The 19292-nt window shown below is 53.1% G+C and overlaps 1 protein-coding gene across 5 annotated transcripts in view; it reads left to right on the forward strand.

The window, feature by feature from the left end:
• The window catches only part of ADGRD1 (adhesion G protein-coupled receptor D1), a 174818-nt gene that overhangs the window by 138421 nt on the left and 17105 nt on the right, over positions 1-19292 (forward strand). For 4 of the 5 annotated variants that reach the window (XM_081543089.1, XM_081543090.1, XM_081543092.1 and 1 more), the window contains 5 exons: positions 2159-2262; positions 3877-3988; positions 6223-6376; positions 11907-11973; positions 14322-14388. In XM_081543089.1, the coding sequence (XP_081399215.1) occupies positions 2159-2262; positions 3877-3988; positions 6223-6376; positions 11907-11973; positions 14322-14388 (504 nt within the window). The remainder of the gene's footprint in view (positions 1-2158; positions 2263-3876; positions 3989-6222; positions 6377-11906; positions 11974-14321; positions 14389-19292) is intronic. The other variant, XR_014069127.1, reaches the window with a different exon arrangement.

Genomic DNA, 19292 nt, shown 5'->3' on the forward strand with positions numbered 1-19292 from the left:
CTCTTCCCCTCCCCCAAAGAGTTTGAGAAATGCCAAGTTTAACACAGCTCTCTCTCTCTATGTATATATATTCACCTGTAGAATTTCTCAGAAGCCTTAGATTGCTTATATTCACCAAGACATCTTTAAAGGCAGATAGAGAGTGCAGCTTTTCTGAAACTTATCAAAAACCAGAAACGTCATTTCACAGAAGACCAGTGACAGCATCTCACAGGAATTAGAGTGTTGAGTGATACCGTGTGGGAGCGTGGCTCCAGGAATATATTTCCGTTTGCTTTCCTAGGGTATCTGATGACTCGGAGCACCATGTGTTCCATCTGCAGATGGGGAAGTTTAGGATCCAAGATCTCGGGATGTTGCTGAGAAGGAAGGCTGCTGGAGGAACCCACTAGTGGCCCCACCCGCCTAGGAAGCTTGCTGTTGTGCAAAGATAGGAGTTACTTGGAGAAGGCAATGGCACCCCACTCCAGTACTCTTGCCTGGAAAATCCCATGGACGGAGGAGCCTGGCAGGCTTCAGTCCATGGGGTCGCTAAGAGTCGGACACAGCTGAGCGACTTCACTTTCACTTTTCACTTTTGTGCATTGGAGAAGGAAATGGCAACCCACTCCAGTGTTCTTGCCTGGAGAATCCCAGGGACGGGGGAGCCTGGTGGGCTGCCGTCTATGGGGTCGCACAGAATCGGACACGACTGAAGTGACTTAGCAGTAGCAGGAGTTACTTACAAGGGCCCTGCCTTGACGTCTAGGGCTGCTGGGTCCAGGCTTTGGCCTCCCCCGCCTCCCTTCAGCCAGAGATCTGAAATGTTTCTTGACCCCTGGGGATGAGTTGAGTGACTCAGATCTGAAGGAAGTAGACCCCATTAAGTGATGAGTCCTCTGGCACAGACCTGCTGGCTCCCAAATTGTTCCTCGTGATCCACTTATGTTTCCTGGTGGGGCCTCCTGTACTTGTAGCATTTCCATCATCCTGGCCAACAGCCCTTTTACAGATCTCAGTGTTTCCTCCTTTTCCTGGTTAGGTCCCAGGTGGCTCAGTGGTAAAGAACCTGCCTGCCAATGCAGGAGGTGCAGGTTCATTCCTTAGGTTGGAAAGATCCTCTGGAGGAGGGCATGGCAACCCACTCCAGTATTCTTGCCTGGAGAATCCCCATGGACAGAGGAGCCTGGTTGGCTACAGTCCATGGGGTTGCAAAGAATCAGATGTGACTGAAGTGACTTAGCATGCACGCTCAGGTCCCAGTGAACAGGGAAGAAGGTGGTTTAGCTGGAGGTCAAAGTTCTGTGTGTCCTGGACAAGGCTGGAGGGTCCTTGACGTCCGAGGCTGGACACAGATGCAGAACGAACTCCAGGCTTGGTCTTTGATGCTGGTGGAGGAGCCATGAGCCCCAGGAGAAAGTTCACTGCAGCGACTTCTGCCGGAAGCTGGTCTTCGAGTTGTGTGGCTTAGGGAGCACGGAGTTTCTTGAATCCCAGGTTCAAATGTGTGTGACCTTGAGATGCTAGCTCCTGGAGTCTTGGATTATTCTCTTAAGTGAGCTGTGGTTTCTGTCATCCACTTAACCCACTGAGTTTGTTTATGCTCTGTTTGACATCAGGGGTAATAGCAAACTCTTATGTCTCTCTGAGCATTTTACATGTGTAAATTCATTCCTAGGTCATAGGCTGGGGACAAGGGCATGTTGCGACTTGAACCAGGGCTTATAGATCAGGCTCTTTAGCAAACGCTACATCTCGGGGGCAGCTGTGGATGTCACATTCTAGATAGGGAGGCATGGAGCAGGCAGGCTGCATGGGGATGGGTGGGGGAGGGGTAGGCAGTAGGCACACAGAGACTGGTAGGTGGAGGAATCCAAGTGATTGGTGGAGCCGTTTGGAGCATCTGAAATGTACAGAGCCAAGGGCCGACATCAAAGGAGTCGCCCTCTTGATGGCAACAGCGGGGCATCTGGCAGAAGCAGGGACTGGCAGTCACCACCAACTCAGAACGGCCCGATGACTACCTGGTGCTCGGCTGTGCATTAGCCCAGGACCCTTTCCAGCCTGAACCCTCCGGCCCCCGCCCCCAGTCAGGCTCGGGCGGCACTAACCACTGGGCAAGTCCCCCTGTAGGACCTAGACTAGATGGCTGACCACCTCCGCTCTGCTTCCCGCACAGCTCACACGCGGACACCAGGTGGCGCTCTCGTCCATCAGCTACATTGGCTGCTCGCTGTCGGTGCTCTGCCTGGCCATCACGCTGGTCACCTTCGCCGTGCTCTCGTGAGTCATCTTCTGCTCCCCCCTGGGGCCCAGGAGGTTGGGCAGCTTCGTGCGAATGTCAGTGCCACCCCTGCCCACCTCGATTTCCCTTCTGGCACTTATACTGGGGTAGGGGGCTGGGGCGGCAAATGCTGGCCTCTGTTTAGATTCTGCACGCGGTGTGTGACAGGTGGATGGTTGTTCCTCAAGTACCTTTTGTTTTGAGATCTGGGGTGTGGGGGGCCTGTGGGGTGCTGGAAAAGACAGAGGAGAGAGGAGGGGCTGTCGAATTGGAGGGCACCTGGCTTGAGCTAAGCTGGAAAGTTCTGGAAAGGTCCCCAGTCCACAGGGCTTTCTGGCCTTTGACCAGGTGAGAGCCAGAACAGAGGACCACCCTACCACCACCACCCAAAATGATATCAAAGCAGCCAGATCCTTGTGGGGCTGGGCTGCGGGACACCCCAAGGCTAAGAACCCTGGAGGACCCCTTTTGCTGGCTGAAGTCACATCAGTCTGGTCAGAGCTTGAGGGGATCTCCCCAACCCCCGCCACTGAGTGGCTACTGGCAGCTAAGTCTGCCCATGGCTCTTTCAGGACTGGGACAGAAAAATAAGCTCAGAGCCGAGAGTCTGGGCAGTCAGCCGGGAAGATGGGTTTGCACACTCCCCTCCGAGGAGGGTGTATTATTCACACCTGGATGGGCCTCAGTCTCAAGGGGTGCTCAGGTTCTTCCTCTGCTCACGGGGTTCCCCCTGGAAGTTGGCACCCCTCCTTACCTGCCCTGTTCCCTGAGGACACCGGTCACCTGTGTGACTCTCTGTCTAGGGGGATCCCAGGTTTGGTTGGTCTGGGGGCTGCAGCCAAAATGGCAGGGGAGGCTGTTAGCTTCCCTGGGCCCCTGCTGCAGCCCACCAGGGACCTGGGCACTCTGGGGAGCGGAGCAAGGGTTCCTGCTGTACACAGGAACTTCTGGTGGGATCTGAGCCAGGTGAGAGGAGATGGAGGTGGGTTTGGAGGGGCCTGAGTGTTACGCTCAGGATGTTCCTGCTTTGATTCCCTTGTTCCTCAGCTATTTGCTCAGCAAGTCCAAACCTATCACCCCCCCACTCCGACCCACCTAGGCCTATAGTCACCTCTGAGGCTGCAGTTGCACCCAAGACAGTAAAAGCATGCTTGATTGGGGGCGGGGGTGGGGAGGCAGATGACAAGTGAAGATGTGAAGGCCTGAACACACATCTCCACAGCCATCCGAGCCCTGAGGGCAGTTCAGAGAGGAAGTGGGGCTCCCTCAGGCTCAGGAAGTTCTCTCCAAGGGGAGACCCGGGGAGGGACTTTACTGCAGAGTAACAGCTGGTGCAAAGACCCCGAGGATGAAGCGGTCTGGGGATCTTGGAGAGCCAGAAAAGGGGGTCTGTGATCAGAGGAAGGAAAGAGCTGAGTCTGAGTGATGGGCAAGGCTCAGGTCCTGGAGGGCCTGTGGAATGAGCTGGGTCATTTCCAAGAGTAATAGGGAGCCATTGAGGGTTCATAACCAGAAATGGCAGCACCCAGGCAGGCTTATCAAGACCTCTTTGGTGGTCCTTGGAGGAGCAGTAGGGGGTAGCCACAACTGAGCCGGTGCCTCTCTGCCCCCAGCTCGGTTAGCACCATCCGGAACCAGCGTTACCACATCCACGCCAACCTGTCCTGCGCTGTCCTGGTGGCCCAGGTCCTGCTGCTCATCAGCTTCCGCTTCGAGCCAGGCACGGTGAGTGGGTCCCCTGGGTCCTGATGTGTCCACAGTGGGCCTCCCTCTCATCCCCTCCTCCCTCCACCATGGGGGCGTCAGCAGGGGTGGCACCTGCTGGTTTCAACTCCGAATTCAGACCACCAGATAGACAGGCTGTGGTTCCTCTGGGAGAGACAGGGAAGATGACCAGCATGAACTGGCCTCCCTGCTCGCATCAGTCTTGGTAGTGAAGACAGGAATGGCCCTGACTGCGTGCTGGGTGCTGTGCTGAGGGCCTACATAGATCCGCACAGTTAATCCTCATAACAAGCCCAGGAAGTGATGCCACAGAGGCAGGATTGAGGCACAGAGGGTTACAGTGACTTGCCCAGGTAAGTGCTGACCAAAGTCTGACCTCATGTGGTCTTGCTGCAGACACTGCTCTCCATTTCTGCTCTGACTGCACACAGCCACACTCCTCCTCTGCCTACCCAGGGCAGGTGCTCTCCACAAACGGACTGTGAAGACCTAGATCCACATTTCTGTACCCTTTGAATCAGGCAGGGAATTCTCTGGGGAGCTAGGAAGTCTTAGATCTCACAGAAAGTCAAATGCTGAGACCAGAATGACCCAGGCTTGGGTGATGTGGGTTATAAGCCTGGTTAATGGGAAGAAGAAGCAGAGATGGGCTTGCTCTACACTAGGACAGAAGGAGAACCGAGCGGTATGAATCAGTGGTCCTGGGATACAATCACACTTGGCTAAAGGAAGATGAACTCTTTATCCCCCTAAGTGAGGGTCAGCAGAGCCTCTTATCCTCATGCCCAGTAGGGTCCTCAGCCCACCTGCCTATCTTGGGGCTGCTGCCTAAGGAGAGATCCACTCTTCTCTGCTTGCAGGTTTAGGGGTCCAGCCAAGCATCTAAGAAGTGATTGGCTGTGCCGTGGACAGATGAACCTGAGCCAGCCTCATTCTCCTACAGAATGCTTTTCAAACTCCACTGTGGATCATCACATGGGATTTTTAAAATGTAGATTCAGGTTCAGCAGGATCTGGAGTTCTTGTTTCCATCCAGCATCTGGGTGATGCTGATGCTGCTGGCCCAAGCCACACTGAGAGGAGTGAACTCCCATGGTGTAATGGCAGCAGGAGGGGAAGTGGTCCAGGCATCCACGGTCCAGATGGTGACCCTAGGAGCTGGGAGCATTCTCCCTGTCAGAGCCCATGTGTCTGAAATCCCAGGCAGGACTCCAGTGGGTGGATCTGCTTGAGTGATCCACCCATTGGATGACCTCTGTGACAGACAGGAAAGGTGACTGTGGTGGCTGGTCTCACCCAAGCCTGTGTGTGTGTGTGTAGTGGGGGAAGGTACTCCCCACATGAAAGGGGAAGCTGGTCCTAAAAGACACAGAGCCGTGAGTACCACAAAAATAGTAGATGTGTCCCATATTTGTATCTAACTTTAACAGAACCTGATGACAAGAAACACAGCATTTTAGCAACTTGTTCCATTTTCTTCCCCTAAGAATCAACTGTCCTGTCCTTAGGAGGACAGGACATAGAGCCCCCACGGAGATGGTGGTTCTTGGTTTTCATCTTTGTTTTCCTCCCTGACTCCTGGTTCCCTGGCCCTTTGATCTGAGCTTAGGGATGGGTGACTGTGGACTTACAGAGAGCACAGTAGCTCAGGGGGAGGGGGGTTGAAATTTCTGATGGAGGTCCGGGGGAGAATATGAGGCCACGTGGCTGAGCCTGACATTGTGGCCACGACACTAGGAGCAGGAGGGACCAGATGCCCCTTGATGCTCTGCACAGAGGACAGGAGTGCACCTGCCCTCCCTGGCTAGTCAGAGAGAAGGCAAGTCAGGCTAGGGTCCTTAGGTCTGGAGCTATGAGGGAAACCCGCTCACTGATGGCTCCGCCCACTCCGGTGCTCAGGCCACCTATCTGGCCAGTCACATGCCCGCCGCTGAACCAATCGTGTGGCAGGGATGGGGATGTTTATGCTGATTGGCCAGGCCAATTCCTGCCCTCTCATGAACCAATCACTGTGCCTGGGAGGGGTTCTGATTGGCTACTGCTTGAGTCACATGCTCCACTCAAATCGCTCCCCCCGGGAAAAGCAAAACATGACTCTCCAGAAAGAAATCAAGCCACGTGACCATAAGGCACCCCCTCCCCCCAAAATCTGTGGAGGGAGGTTGAGACAACAGCAAACACGCACTGCTCACACCCTGAAAGAGCTTATTTTCTATGCATTGCTTTGATCCTAGGCCCCGTGCCAGGTGCTGGCCATGCTCCTGCACTACTTCTTCCTGAGCGCCTTTGCGTGGATGCTGGTAGAAGGGTTGCATCTCTACAGCATGGTGATCAAGGTCTTTGGATCAGAAGATAGCAAGCACCGCTACTACTATGGGATAGGATGGGGTAGGTGGGGATGGGATGGGGCTGGGGGCAGAGGTGGATTGCGATTTCATCTTCATGTGAAACACCTTCAAGAGGCCAGGTGCTCTTAGTCTTGAACTTCCTCCCACTCTTTTTCAAAAAAGTCAGTTCCCATGGGGAGTGCTTTGGAGTGTTGTATTCTAATGGTCGGCTTCCCTTCTGTCCAGAAAAGATCTCAGAGGCATGCTCCTGAGCCAGTGCGGAACAGTGGCCTGTTTCTCTTGGATTGACACCCAGCTTTAGTGTGGGGCGCTGGGCGGGGGAGGTAGCCTCTAATGCCACAGTGTATGGGTGCCCTGAGGGGAGGGCAGTCGGGTCCCAGTGTTCCCAGCCAGTCACAGGGCGGGGTGGACTTTGTAGACTGTGGGTTGTGGTTGGAGGCGGAAAGGAATTCCGATCTCTCCATTGCTCTTACCCGGAATAGTGTTTCTGCACCGAAGTGCTAGGGAGAATAAGATATGCAAGCAGTCTGCCCCAGGGAGATATTGTGGCTTTGGATTGGTCCCCGGGGAAGGGAGTCTGCCTTGTTAGCCATGCCTGCCTGGAGTGGAGCAGATTGTAGCCCAGGTGTCCTAGTCTCTCTGTTTTACTCTCTATTTTTAGTAGGTTTTCTTGAATAGATTCTTAATTTGCAGCAAGCGCTTAGGAAAATTTACAGAGACTTTATATGCTTATGTTTTTAAAAGCTAACTTTCATCAGTTATGGTGGTCCTTTATCCTGGGAGTTACCTCCCCATCGATGTGACTCCTTTGTTGAACTTCCTCCTTGCCCATCTTGAGGTGGAGCCCCAGAGCACAGGAGACCCTACTTCCTGCCAGAGTAATGGACACCTGGCATTCTTGCATTTGCTCTAAAGCATTAGTCCATCAGCAGGGACCTGCTACTTCTTTCTAGTTTTCTTGCAATAGATTTAATTTTCACAGTCCTCGTGGTGCAGGGAGCAGACAAACGTTTTATTTGTGCTTTGAACTGGCTAACGAAATGGGAAGAGAGGAGACTCATGGGCCCCATTCAAACATGACCTTCTCCTTCTATCCTGCTGTGACTTCCTGAAAGAGGCGGGTTGCTTCTGCCTCTGACTTCTGTCTTCATTTAGTAAGCATTTACAGGATGATGTGTGATCAACCACCTGTGATGACTAGTTTTTTTATGGAAATGGCCATACAGTTCAGATTTGTGTGTACATGTGCATGCACGCACGTGCACACATACACACCCCATAGCCACAGCAAGGATGGTTGAAATGAATTAAGTGTGGAATTTGTCTCTGCAGTGACAGGAGCCATCTACGCTGGTTCAGGCTAGAGGTGGGGGTCACAATCCAATCCAGCCTCAAAGGATGGCTTCTTTAGCCTGCAATATATTAGAGGAAAAACAATGAAATATTTGCCAATATATAAAAATGGAGAAGTTTTACATAAAATTATGGGGTTCTTTTGAAAAATGAGGAGATCTGGAAACCCTGAGTTTCCATTCCTACTTGACAGCAGTGGCTGTGACTGTGTGATTTCTGATCCCAGTGTCTTCCCTGAGGGTGTTCTTAGGCCTCCACAGCCTCCATCAGAGACTCCCTGCAAACAGAGGGCTGGGATGGGTTCCAGCAGGCCTGCCACCTCTGTCTCCAGTCTGTGTCCCCTTAACTGATTTCATCAGGGCTCAGAACTGCATCCTTCCTTCAGATTGGTTAGACGTAGTTCTGGGCCTGAGTACAGACGTCTGCAGGTGGCTGGACTCTCTCTACCTGCAGTTATTAACTAGGAGGGAGCTGGAGGCTGACCCCGGGCCCTGGGAGGTCACACTATAGGAAGGATCCCCCAGAGAGAGGCCACTTCCCTAGAGATTTTCAGCCTGCTCTTACAACGACCTTCAAATGGTATCATTTTTTGAAACTCAAGGATTGTGGTTTTAGCTGAGTTGGAATTGGAGGTGTCCCATGAACAACCTAACCGAAGTTTTGCCATATGTCAGGCCCTATGCTTGAACTTGTAAGGTGGGCAAAATGTAATCTCTGTCCTCAAGGAGTCCAACTGGGAACCAGGAGAGGAAGTGAGTGATAAACAGTTGAGTGTTTGTTTACATGTCGGTGCAGCAGACATGAATCTCTGACCACAAACTCAGAAGTGGTCAGAGAAACGATCATAAACTCAGAAGTGAAAGGAATGCAGCTTGCTTCATTTTTCTCTGTTATGACTTCATTTCTTTTGTGAGGATCCAGTCATCTAGGCTTCCCTGGTGATTCATACGGTAAAGAATCTGCTTGCAATGCAGGAGATCCCAGGTTCAATCCCTGGGTTGGGACGATCTCCTGGAGGGCATGGCAACCCACTCCAGTACTCTTGCCTGGAGAATCCCATGGACAGAGGAGCCTGGTGGGCTACAGTCCATGGGGTGGCAAAGAGTCAGACATGACTGAGTGACTAACACTTTCACTTTCACTCGATGAAGTTGAAAACTTCATCGTAGTTCATTTTGAACCCTGCCTTTCTCTGAAATCGTGCTGGTGTCCCAGGGAAGTGATATAGTACCAAGATCTTGGGAGGTGTATCAGTCAGGACAGGCTAGGTCATGCTGCCATAACAAGCAGCTTCCAACTCACATCAATTGAAAACAGCAACGTTTATCTCCCGTGTACACTGTGTATCCTCAGTGTGCTGGTGGCCGCAGAGGGACTCTGCTCAGGGCAGTCCCTCAGCAGCCCAGGGTGATGGGGAAGTTGCTGCCTTGAGCCATAGCTGGTTGCTGTGAGAGAGAAGATGGTCTGGGTGGATATCACCCTGGAAATTAAACATTAAACCGATAGAGGCATGTGTCCCTTCTGTTCACAACTCACTGCCCAGAAGGAGTTGATGATCCAACAGCCTTGGATATGGAAGTGCAAACCTCTCACATGCCCAGAGCAAGGCCTCAGTGACTTCTACCAGAGGGTGGACCACTGGTCTCCTGGCATTGTTATCTCTCTGCCCCTTTCTGTTGAGACATCCCTGCCGCTGTGTTGGATTTAATATTATCTATCCTCGCCATGCATTGCTCTGTGTGTCCAGGTTGATATTTCATAGCGATGCTCCTTATGGTCACTCCTTACATCACCCCTCCCCACTTCCTTGGATCTTAGGAGGCAATAGCCAGTGTGGTTACCCTGAAAGGTCACCACATTCCAAAGAGAACACTTCTTTCTTTAAAAGATTTACTTATTTACTTATTTTTGGCTGTACTGGGTCTTTTTTGCTGCGTGGGCTTTTCTGTAGTTGCAGAGAGTGGGAACTACTCTCTAGTTCTGGTGCATGGGCTTCTTACTGCAGTGGCTTCTCCTGTTTCAGAGCACGGGCTCCAGGCTCAGTAGTTGCGGCTCCCAGGCTCCAGAGCACAGGCTCAATAGTTGTGGTGGACCGGCTTAGTTGTGCCATGGTATGTGGGCTTTTCCTGGACCAGAGATTGAACCCATGTCTCCTGCATTGGCAGGTGGATTCTTTACCACTGAGCCACCAGGGAAGCCTAAAGAGAGCATTTCTTGAGCTCCATAAGGTCAACATCCTTGAACAGGGCCAGAGGGACTTCAGGTTGTTTGCAGGAAGCAGGTCACGTGTCTGCATGGGTTATTGAGGTGTGAATTTCAGATGATAGCAACAGGGGAAAAGATATCTGAGTTTGTTAGTAATAGTGGAGGTTATTGTACAGAGATGGGCTTTGTACATCAGTGCCTCCTGGATCACGTCCATGGCCTCAGCTCATGTGGTCCTCACAGTAAGTAACCTGATGTTACCTCCATTTCCAGAGTGAGAGCCTGGCGACCCAGAGAGGTTCAGCTGAGTCCTTGAGGCTGCACAGCTGGTCCAGGGTGGCCCTGGGGATAGAACCACGTGTTGTTTGGCTCCAAAGCCCAGGCTCTTCCTGCTGGCTGATATCTGCCTCCTGCTCCTACGCTCCTCCTCCTGCTGCCTGTGAATTTTCTTTCTTAAGAACACACTCACCCGATCCCTGTGGCTCCTGCAGTGTGTTTCAGAGAAAGCAGAGAGTGGAGCTTGCCCTCTTCTCAGACCCTTCTGGTCACCTTTCCGTGGCCTTTCCTCTGCAGGACACAGAGGATGGTGCAGGGGAAGCCATGACCAAGGACTGTCGGTGTTGCTTTGGGGATCGTGGGAGAAACACATCACAACACAGTTGTGAAGGCAGAAAAAGAAGCTTCGACTCTTCTATTTAACTCTGGGCAGTAAAGAGATGACAGCCTCTGACTTGGGCCCCTGCCACGGCCAGGATCAGGGGAGGGAGGTGTGGTGGATCCAAGTGAAGCCTCAACCACCAAGTTTGACAGCCCATCCTCCCGGGCACCTCCAGTTCTATCTGTGCCTTTCAGAACCTGAATAGGGCCCTGGGGACTCTGCAGGGCCCTGTGTGCACCTGCCAGGCTGTCCTGTGGGCCCACTGCTCCTGCAGCACCTACTTCTCCTGCACCCCGAGGCTTGGGCTTCCTCAGGAAGATGGAAGTGGGGGGACCTTGGTGCGCAATGCCCCCAAGTTCCCTCACCATCTCAGGTCCCGTGTAGTCCTGCCACTCCCAGGTCCCCACTTGTCTCCTGTGACTCTGGGTCCATCAAGGCAGGAGGCCTGCAGCCAGCAGCTCTGATACCTGGAAAGGCTCTGGCTCCTATGAGGTTGTGCATGCAGGTGGAGAACCCGGTGTGGTAGCGGGGCAGGGACGAGAGGCGCACCTCCTCCTGGCCCCAGCACCTCTCCCCAGAGGCTGCTCTCCTCCTGTGAGAGCCTGGCGGCTGTCTTGTGCAGACATCCTGTGATGCAGGCTATTTTGACATCAAGACAAAGTGTTCCAGAGATGGGATGATTCTCCAGAAACCCCTTTTCAAGATAATTTAAAATTGACCCTCAGAAGGGCAGGCGTGGGACTGACCGAGCTACCAGACATCTCAGGAGGGCTGTGGCCTTGAGGTGCCCAGGCCTGGAGTGAGTGGGGGTGTGGGGAAGAGGAGCAGGCTTCCCTCTGGGTCCTGGAGCAGGTCTCCCATGGGCGGGACAGACTCAGCTCAGGGGCGAGCAACAGAGAGCCACTTGTTGTAATGTATCCCCCCACCCTTTTTTCCTAGGAATCTGCCAAGTGCCGTTTCCTGGTCGGGAGCCCTTTCTCCTGGAGGGGAGGGTCAGTGGGTGGAAGGGACCCCTTGCTGTCTTCCCCCCATCCCTTCCTTACAGAGGAGCAGAGGGAGACCCTGTGCTCACGGCACTGAACAGTCAGAGGCCCTGGGGATGCACGGCTGCTTTCAGGGCAGCCAGAAGCGGTTGTTTTCAGATATAGAATAGATTCATAATGGATCTGCCCTAAAATGCACATGTGTGTTATCTCTTCGTTTAGACTCTAAGTCTTTGGAGCCTAGAGGCTGTTCTGTGCCCTCAGCTCTCAGCACACAGATTTTTGTATCCATCAGGTATAAAATGAATAAATGAATGAATGCATCAAAAGAGACTGGAGCTAATACGGTACTCTGCTCTCATTTTCTGCAGGATTTCCTCTTCTGATCTGTATCATTTCAGTAGTCTTTGCCTTGGACAGTTATGGAACAAGTAAGAAGTAAGTGAAAAGGTGATTCCTGTGTTGGCAGGACTCCCATGGGGATGGTCCCCGTGGCCCTGGCTCATTGTCTTCCCGTGTTCTTCTGGGGGAGGGGTCTGTCCAAGGCTGGCATCTTCCAGCCCTGACAGTTTTTTTTTTAAAAAAAAAGTGTTTTGCGCTTTCTCCCACCTTGAAACTAGCAACGAGGGGGTCTTAGTGCCTCCAGGACTGGGTGGCCGGTACAGATTTCTAATGGGAACTTTCCATCCATGCAGTTTTCCTAAACATGCTGTCTGGTCACCTGTGGAGCCCAGTTTTGTGTTGAGTTCTTTCCTGGGTTGGTCAGCAAGTGCCTAGCTCATAAGAAGTCTCATTCAATTACAGCCGAGTGAACACAAGACTGTGTGTGTGTAGACTGGTGTGTGCCAACAGTGGGCCCCAAGGTTCTCCTCGCGGCGGCGGCAGCAGATGGGACCCTGTATATTCTAGACTTCATGCCACCGTTTTGAAACCGCAGCTGGTGGGTCCAGAGTTGTATCAAGAAGAGGCTGAGTTGGTGTTGTGCAGCCAGGTCAGGTGTTCAGGTTCTAGAAAGTTGATTTCCTTTCCTCCCAAAGAGAAAAAGGCTTTAGCTCAACCGTCTTTAGGAGGCTGCCCCCTCTCCTCAGAGAAGCTGAGGAGCCACCGAGAGAAACCACCGTGGAAAGAGTTTAAGAAGAGAGAGGGAATTAAATTTGGTCATAGCTTCAGCCTGAGATAATTTCTCAACTGAGTCACTAAACTGGGAGGAATCTGGCTTATTCCACTTTAGGGCAACAGTTTCCTGGAGATGAGTCTTGTAAAGAAAGTGCTGAGTGCATACTGAAAGAAGAATGATTAAACAACCATTGTTCTGGCCCATTCCTTGCAAGCCTGCGTGGTATCCGAAGTCAAGGCGCAAATTAAAAGAAGAAACTTCGTCTCAGACACATCTCATTGGCATTTGTTCAGTTTCTTTCCATCTGGGAGTGCAGATGCTGGCCGCCCACAGCGCGTGGCTCAGCTCCAGAGTCTGAGTCTGATACAAGCCTCTCACCCACTCACGTGCTGGAGAGCGAGGCAGCCTTGGCAAATGTCCGGAGGGTCACTGAGTGTCTGGTGGGGACGGGGGATCTGAGGATGCTCGTCCACTTAACACTCTGCATGACAGCGGTGGAAAGCACGGGCTTCCTCCTGCAGAGTCATCACCCTCTCAGGGAGCCTGGGTCGGAGCTGCCCCTCTGCAGAGGGACCACTGTACTCGCCGTGTGTTTCCATGGGAGATGCCGCATCCTCAGACAGGAGGCTCTTCTCTCCAGGATCTGGGTTCCAGGCGGGAACAAGCCTCCCACAGGCACTGTCACGTGTCTGGGGCACTTCATGTCTGCTGATCCAGGAGGTCTCAGGGGGAGAACTGGGGCTGGAAAGGCAGGTGCAGGAGCATGGACTTGGGTCCCCTAGCCTCCCTGGGCCTCAGCCTCCTCCTCTGCAGGGCGAGTGTCATCATAGCGCCTGCTTCGGTGGGGCGCTGTGGAGTTACAGGGGATGATGTGTCTCTGGGTTTGCAGAGCTGGGGGCAGGGGACATGCTCCTTGAGTAGTTGTGAGTGACCAGTTGACATCCACGTCCTGAGTCAGTGAGGATGTGTCGTGGGCCTGACCAGATCCCAGCGGGTGTGCCAGGCCCCTGGGGCTGCCCCCAGATCCAGGGAGGGATGTGTCTAAGGGACACCCAGGCTCTTGGCAATTCTGAGGCTCTGGAGAGAAATGAGGTAGTAGAGGGGCTGGCAGTCCTGCCTGAGCCCCTGGAATCACAGCTTGGAAGCCAGGAGGAATTTCACAACCTTAAAACTGGACCCTACATCCCAGACAAGGCTTCTCTGGAAATCAGAGCTGTGGCTGGGATCCACTGGGACCATTCCTCTCAGTTGAGGGGGCACTGCCAGGAGGGGAACTGACAGATAGCTGATGAGCAGATGAAGATGGTCAGTCCTGTGTCACATGATGCCTCCTCACTCCTCCAATAGGCAAAAGCCTATTTATTTATCATAATAAAATTAAAGCCTCTGTTGGATTTTGGCTAGACTCTTCAGAGATGGTGAAGTTTTTCACTAACTAGGTGACCTGTAAAAGCCTTCTTTTCCCTGAGCCAGTCCGCAGACCCAGAACGTTCTTCCCAAGAGTTGAATGCTCTTGAGATTGTGAGCAGGATACGGGCACATCTGTTGGGATTAACGGTATTATGGTCACCATGCCCACGTTGTCCCTGCGCTGTTCTGGATGCAGGGCCCCCGTGCTGGAGTGGGGGGGGGGCGACGCACTGAAGTAACCTTCTGTGTCCCTCCACAGTTGCTGGCTGTCGCTCGGGAATGGCGCCATCTGGGCTTTCGTGGCCCCTGCCCTGTTCATCATCGTGGTACGTTCTCTGTCCTGCGGGCATGCAGCTGGGCTGGACTGGGGGTAGTGGAGTAGAGGAAGCAGTGGGCTATGTGGAGGTGGGGCTGGGATCCCTGGAAGTCACGTCCGAGGCTGTGGCAGCATCAGTCCTCTTACAGCCCCTCTTGTGGCCCGTGACCCAGAGCCTCATTACCCCAAAAGATACTTGGCAAGGTCGGCCGTGTTTTCAGATTTAATGCAGACCAGATTAAGGCCCTTGGTGCTTTTCCCACCAAAGCAACCAGTATGGGTGTGCGCCCAGGAGAGGCAGTGCAGACCCAGCTGGTTCTTTTCCTCCTCACTGTTCTTTCATAATTTCCTCACATGCACATCTCCATGGTCAGGGAGATGCAGGATCCAAGGCTGCGTTAGGAAGTTTTAGTCAAAGCTCCCTGGGAACCACAGGTAACAGAACTCCTGTGATTATGAGGGACCTACTCAGAGAGGTTAACAGAAATCGGGATTTATTTATTTATTTATTTTTTAATTTATTTATTTATTTATTTATTCTTTTTAAAAATTATTTATTCTATTTTTGACTCTGCTGGATTTTGTTGCTGTGTGCTGGGTTTTTCTAGTTGCGGTGAGCAGGGGCTATTCTCTAGTTGCAGTGCATGGGCTTCTCATTATGGTGGCTTCTTTCGTTGTGGGACTTGGGCTCTAGGTGTGTGGGCTTCACTAGTTGTAGTATTGTTTTCTTGGACAATAGCATTGAAACATGTATATTATCATATGTGAAACAGAACACCATTCCATGTTCGATGCATGAGACAAATGCTCAGGGCTGGGGCAATGGGATGACCCAGAGGGATGGGATAGGGAGGGAGGTGGGAGGGGGGTTCAGGATGGGGAACACATGTAAACCCATGGCTGATACATGTCAATGTATGGCAAAAACCACTACAATATTGTAAAGTAATTAGCCCCCAACTTAAATAAATAAATTTATTTAAAAAAAAACAAAACAGAAATCGGGATTTATAAACTCATAGTCAGGAATGCTTGCCGTGGCTACTGGGTTCAGAATTCAGACATGGCCATTTCCACCTGTTTCTGGCTTCTCTCATCTCAGCTCTGTTTTCCTATAAGTTGGCTCCATTCTTAGGCTGCCCCAGATGCTGGTAAGAAACTCTTAGGACCACACAAAATTCCAGTATCCGTCTTGGGGGAAAAAACTCTTTTGCTCTTCTTGCTATTGTTCTGCTGACGTGTCCCAAAAAATCCTAGGATCGATTCTCATCATTTCTAATGGGCTTGACTTGGAACTCTGCCTGCCATGGACCCACTCACTGAGGTCAGAGGAGCAAAATGCGCTGATTGGCCAGGAGAATGGAATGTTCTGATTGGCCAGCCTTCACTGAGGCCTGTGGAAGCAGAATGTTCTGACTGGCTAGAGGAACAGACTGTCCTGATTGGTCAGCCCTCCCTCTGGCCAGAGGAATGAAATGCTCTGATTGGCTAAAGTTCTGAAATGCTCTGATTGACTAGGCCTAGGTCACAGTTCTAACCCTGGGTCCTTATACTTGGTTTCCGGTGAAGTTATTTAACATTAATGATAACGGCTCAAATTTATAGAGATCTTTTAAAAAAGATGTTTTTACATTAAATGTCTCTTTTCCTCGCCCTTAAAATACCTACTTGAAGAGATGGTGATTTCTGTTTTATAGAGGAGCAGATTGAGTGATAACCTCCTGGCCCGTGATTGCAGCTGTATTGCTTTAGGTGTGCCCTTCCTCCCCTCCTCCCCTTCTCCTTGCTGTCTTCCTCTTGGTATCTCAGCCTCTTCCTTCTCCCCAGGTGCTAATAAACCAGCTTAAGCTCTCTTGAGCAGAAAAGGCTCAGTCCTGGGAAGCACGGGGGAATCAGATTTGGCTGGTTCTGGGCACTCAGTGCTGTCAGCTGGCATCTCCTACTCAGCTCATGGCCCCATTGCCTCCTTGCTGGCTCCATCTGGATTAGGCAGGCTTTCCTGGAGAGGACGTGATGGAACTGGAACCCTGACAACATCCTCCAGCTCTGCAGCTCAGGGTGGGAAGGGAGGCACTGCTCCCAGCAGTCCCAGCAGAAGTCCTAGGGAAGATTCTGACTGTCTCCTGTGGGTCAGGTGCCTGTCCTGGAGTCAGTCATGGAGGCTGAGATCGAGGCAGATGATTGTTCAGGCCTGAACCACATGCCTGCCCAGGGGTCACCCCCCTGAACTCCAGGGCCTGGAGGTGGGGATTCTCAGGAAGCCCTGTGGGGAGGGAGCTTTAGGGAGAGGGGAACAGCGTCCTTGCACCCTGCTCAGTATCCCCATGCTGTCCCAGTCTGAGCATCTCTCCCTGCAGGTGTTGGGGGCTGACACCAGGGAACCTTCCCCACATCCCTCCTGCCCACCCTAAGCATCCACAAAACACACTCTTCACGCTCTCGGCTGGGACTCCAGAACACGCTCTCCACACACTCCCAGAGTGGGATGCAGACTGTGTTTATTACCTCTCCAAAGGGTGCTGTCTTTGAAGCACCCCGGGCGAGCCTGCTACTGAAGGCATGGGAAGGGACTCCAGCCCGAGACACTTGTGCCTTTGGTGTCCTTATTCATCGCCTCCCAATCCTGATGACAAACACAACTTCCCGTGTCACCAGTGATGACTGTGAGAAGATGGACTTATTTGGAGAGGGTCTGTGGACGGCACTGAAGCCCACCACCCTACTCCCCTCCCCCACGGGGATAGTTCCTAAATACTGTGAAGCCCGCCCTCCTTTCTCTCACCCCCTGACCTCTTCCCCAGCTACTGAGTTGAAATCTTCTTTTGACTTTGTTGCATATTCACTGGCACTGACTGAAGCCGTGGGCCCTGGTGGTTAATTAGAAACGTGTCCAAGGGAAGATGCCTGAAGACGTGGCTTCCTGCTTCTTAATTAAAATTCCACTCAGGCATCCTCATGCCACACGAGGTGCAGCAGCATCTTCTTGGTAAAGGGTTTACGGAAGGGCAGAGCAGGGACCTCATTGTGGTGTCCTCGGCTGTTTGGGACCCGAGGGAGGGCGGGTGGTGCCAGCCCCACACGCGATCCCCTCGTTCCGGCTGGAATGACTCGCTGCCCTCCATGCCCCCCATCTCCTTCCAAGTGATGTGGGCTCTGGGGCATCCACAGAAACAAGCAGGAGATGGGGAGTGGGGGGGGTGCTGCGAGCCTCCTGGATCCCCAATGGTGCCAGCACCCAAGCATCTGTGCCAGAGGAGAGGCGGGGCTGTGCTCCCAGCTCTGTGGGGCTTCAGGGCCCCTGGGCTCTCTGTAGGATCCACGTGGAGCCCTGGTGGGAGGGGTGGCATCAACCAAGTGCCCCTCCTGATACTGTGCCCCTCCTGCCCGGAGTGGGGGGGTGATCTGGATGGATGTGGACCAGACTCAGAAGAGGGGGGCCCAGGAGTGCATCCCCAATTCCCTCAAGCAGGACAGTGGGTGGCAGGGGCTGCTCCATCCCCTACAGCCACAGTCCTGTCTGCAGTGCCAGTGCAGCGCTGGCCACAGACTCCCTGGGTCCCGATGCTGTCCCTCTGCTCTCAGCTCCTCTGTCTCGCAGGAGCCAATGTCCCAGGCACCCCATCTCTGATTGCTGGCTCCCCTGTGGTGCTTGGGTGTTTTCTTTCTTTGTCCGTCATGGGTGGTCAGAATCACGTAGCTGGGTCACCTCCATGAGGGAAGGGGGCACAGCTGTCTCTGCATGGCCAGGGCGATGTACACCTGCTCTGTGAAGGAGGTGTCCTTCCAGGAAGGGCCGCCAGGCTGGGGAAGGGACGAGACTGTCGTCTCAGGCGTCCTTCCTCTGCGTGAACTCTGAGCTCCGAGCACAGACCCGGGTTCTTCAGTTAATTGCTTTCAGCTGTGGGAGGTGGCCCTTGTCATGGTGACGTGTCCCTGAGCTTTCAGTCTAGGCTGTCCCTTGTCCCAGGGCTGTGTGAGGCCCGTCTACAGTCACATTACACCTGGCCTTTCATAGGATGACAGAGACCTTTGTGAGCGACCTGGCGGGCACTCTCGCCTCCTGCTTCTGGGGTCAGGGAGGACCCTTCACTTTGTCACCCAAATGGAGACACAGGCTCAGACAGACTCCAGTCCTCCCGACAATTAAACCCTCCTGGTCAGAGCATGGATGGTGGGCGGGGGTGGAAGGGAAGTAGTTGAATGTGTAAGTCCCCTGCCCCTGTTCTCTCTCTGTGCTGACCTAACCCCCCAGGTCTGGAGGGCCTGGCAGCATCGCCCCCTCCCAGTCTCCCCGGGTGATCTGAGTGTTTGATCTGACTTCAGTCAGTGACAGTGGGGGATCCAAGGCTGCCCTGCCTGGATCCTTCCTCCGCGCCCCCGCCCACAGCTTGGGGTCCGGCTGCAGCAGAGTCCCTGCCCCCCAAGTCCTCCAGGATCACTGGAGCCCTGCTATCCATCTTGGGGGGCATTACCTCCAGCCCCACCCCAGCCCCTCTCCTCGATATCAGCCATCAACACTCGAGGACTGCAGTTCTCAAACTTGTTAGTAAGGAAATTACTGGGGAGCTTGGGAGCAGTTCCCACCTCAGAGGTTCTAGGTTTACTGGACGTGGGCTCAAAGACCTTTCAGAGCTCCAGGAGATTCCACCGTGGAGCCGGCTTGAGGTCTGAGGTGGGCCAGGGGAAGTCAGACAGCCCTGGGTGATGAGAGGGAGGTGTGGGCCCAGAACTGTTCAGCGACTTCACAATCGAGTGCAGGGTCGGCCGGCTGTGGCCCACGTGGTAAATCCCGTGCAGGCACACAGGCGATTACTTACAAGTCATCTGCAGTGGCTGTCACACTGAAGCCGTTGATTTGAGCTGTTTCAGTAGAGACTGTGAGGCCTAAAAAGCCAAGTGCATTTGCTACTTGGA

This window comes from Giraffa tippelskirchi, chromosome 11 (genome assembly GCF_054371585.1).
Source record: "Giraffa tippelskirchi isolate mGirTip1 chromosome 11, T2T-mGirTip1v1.2.pri, whole genome shotgun sequence".
Lineage (NCBI taxonomy): Eukaryota > Metazoa > Chordata > Mammalia > Artiodactyla > Giraffidae > Giraffa > Giraffa tippelskirchi.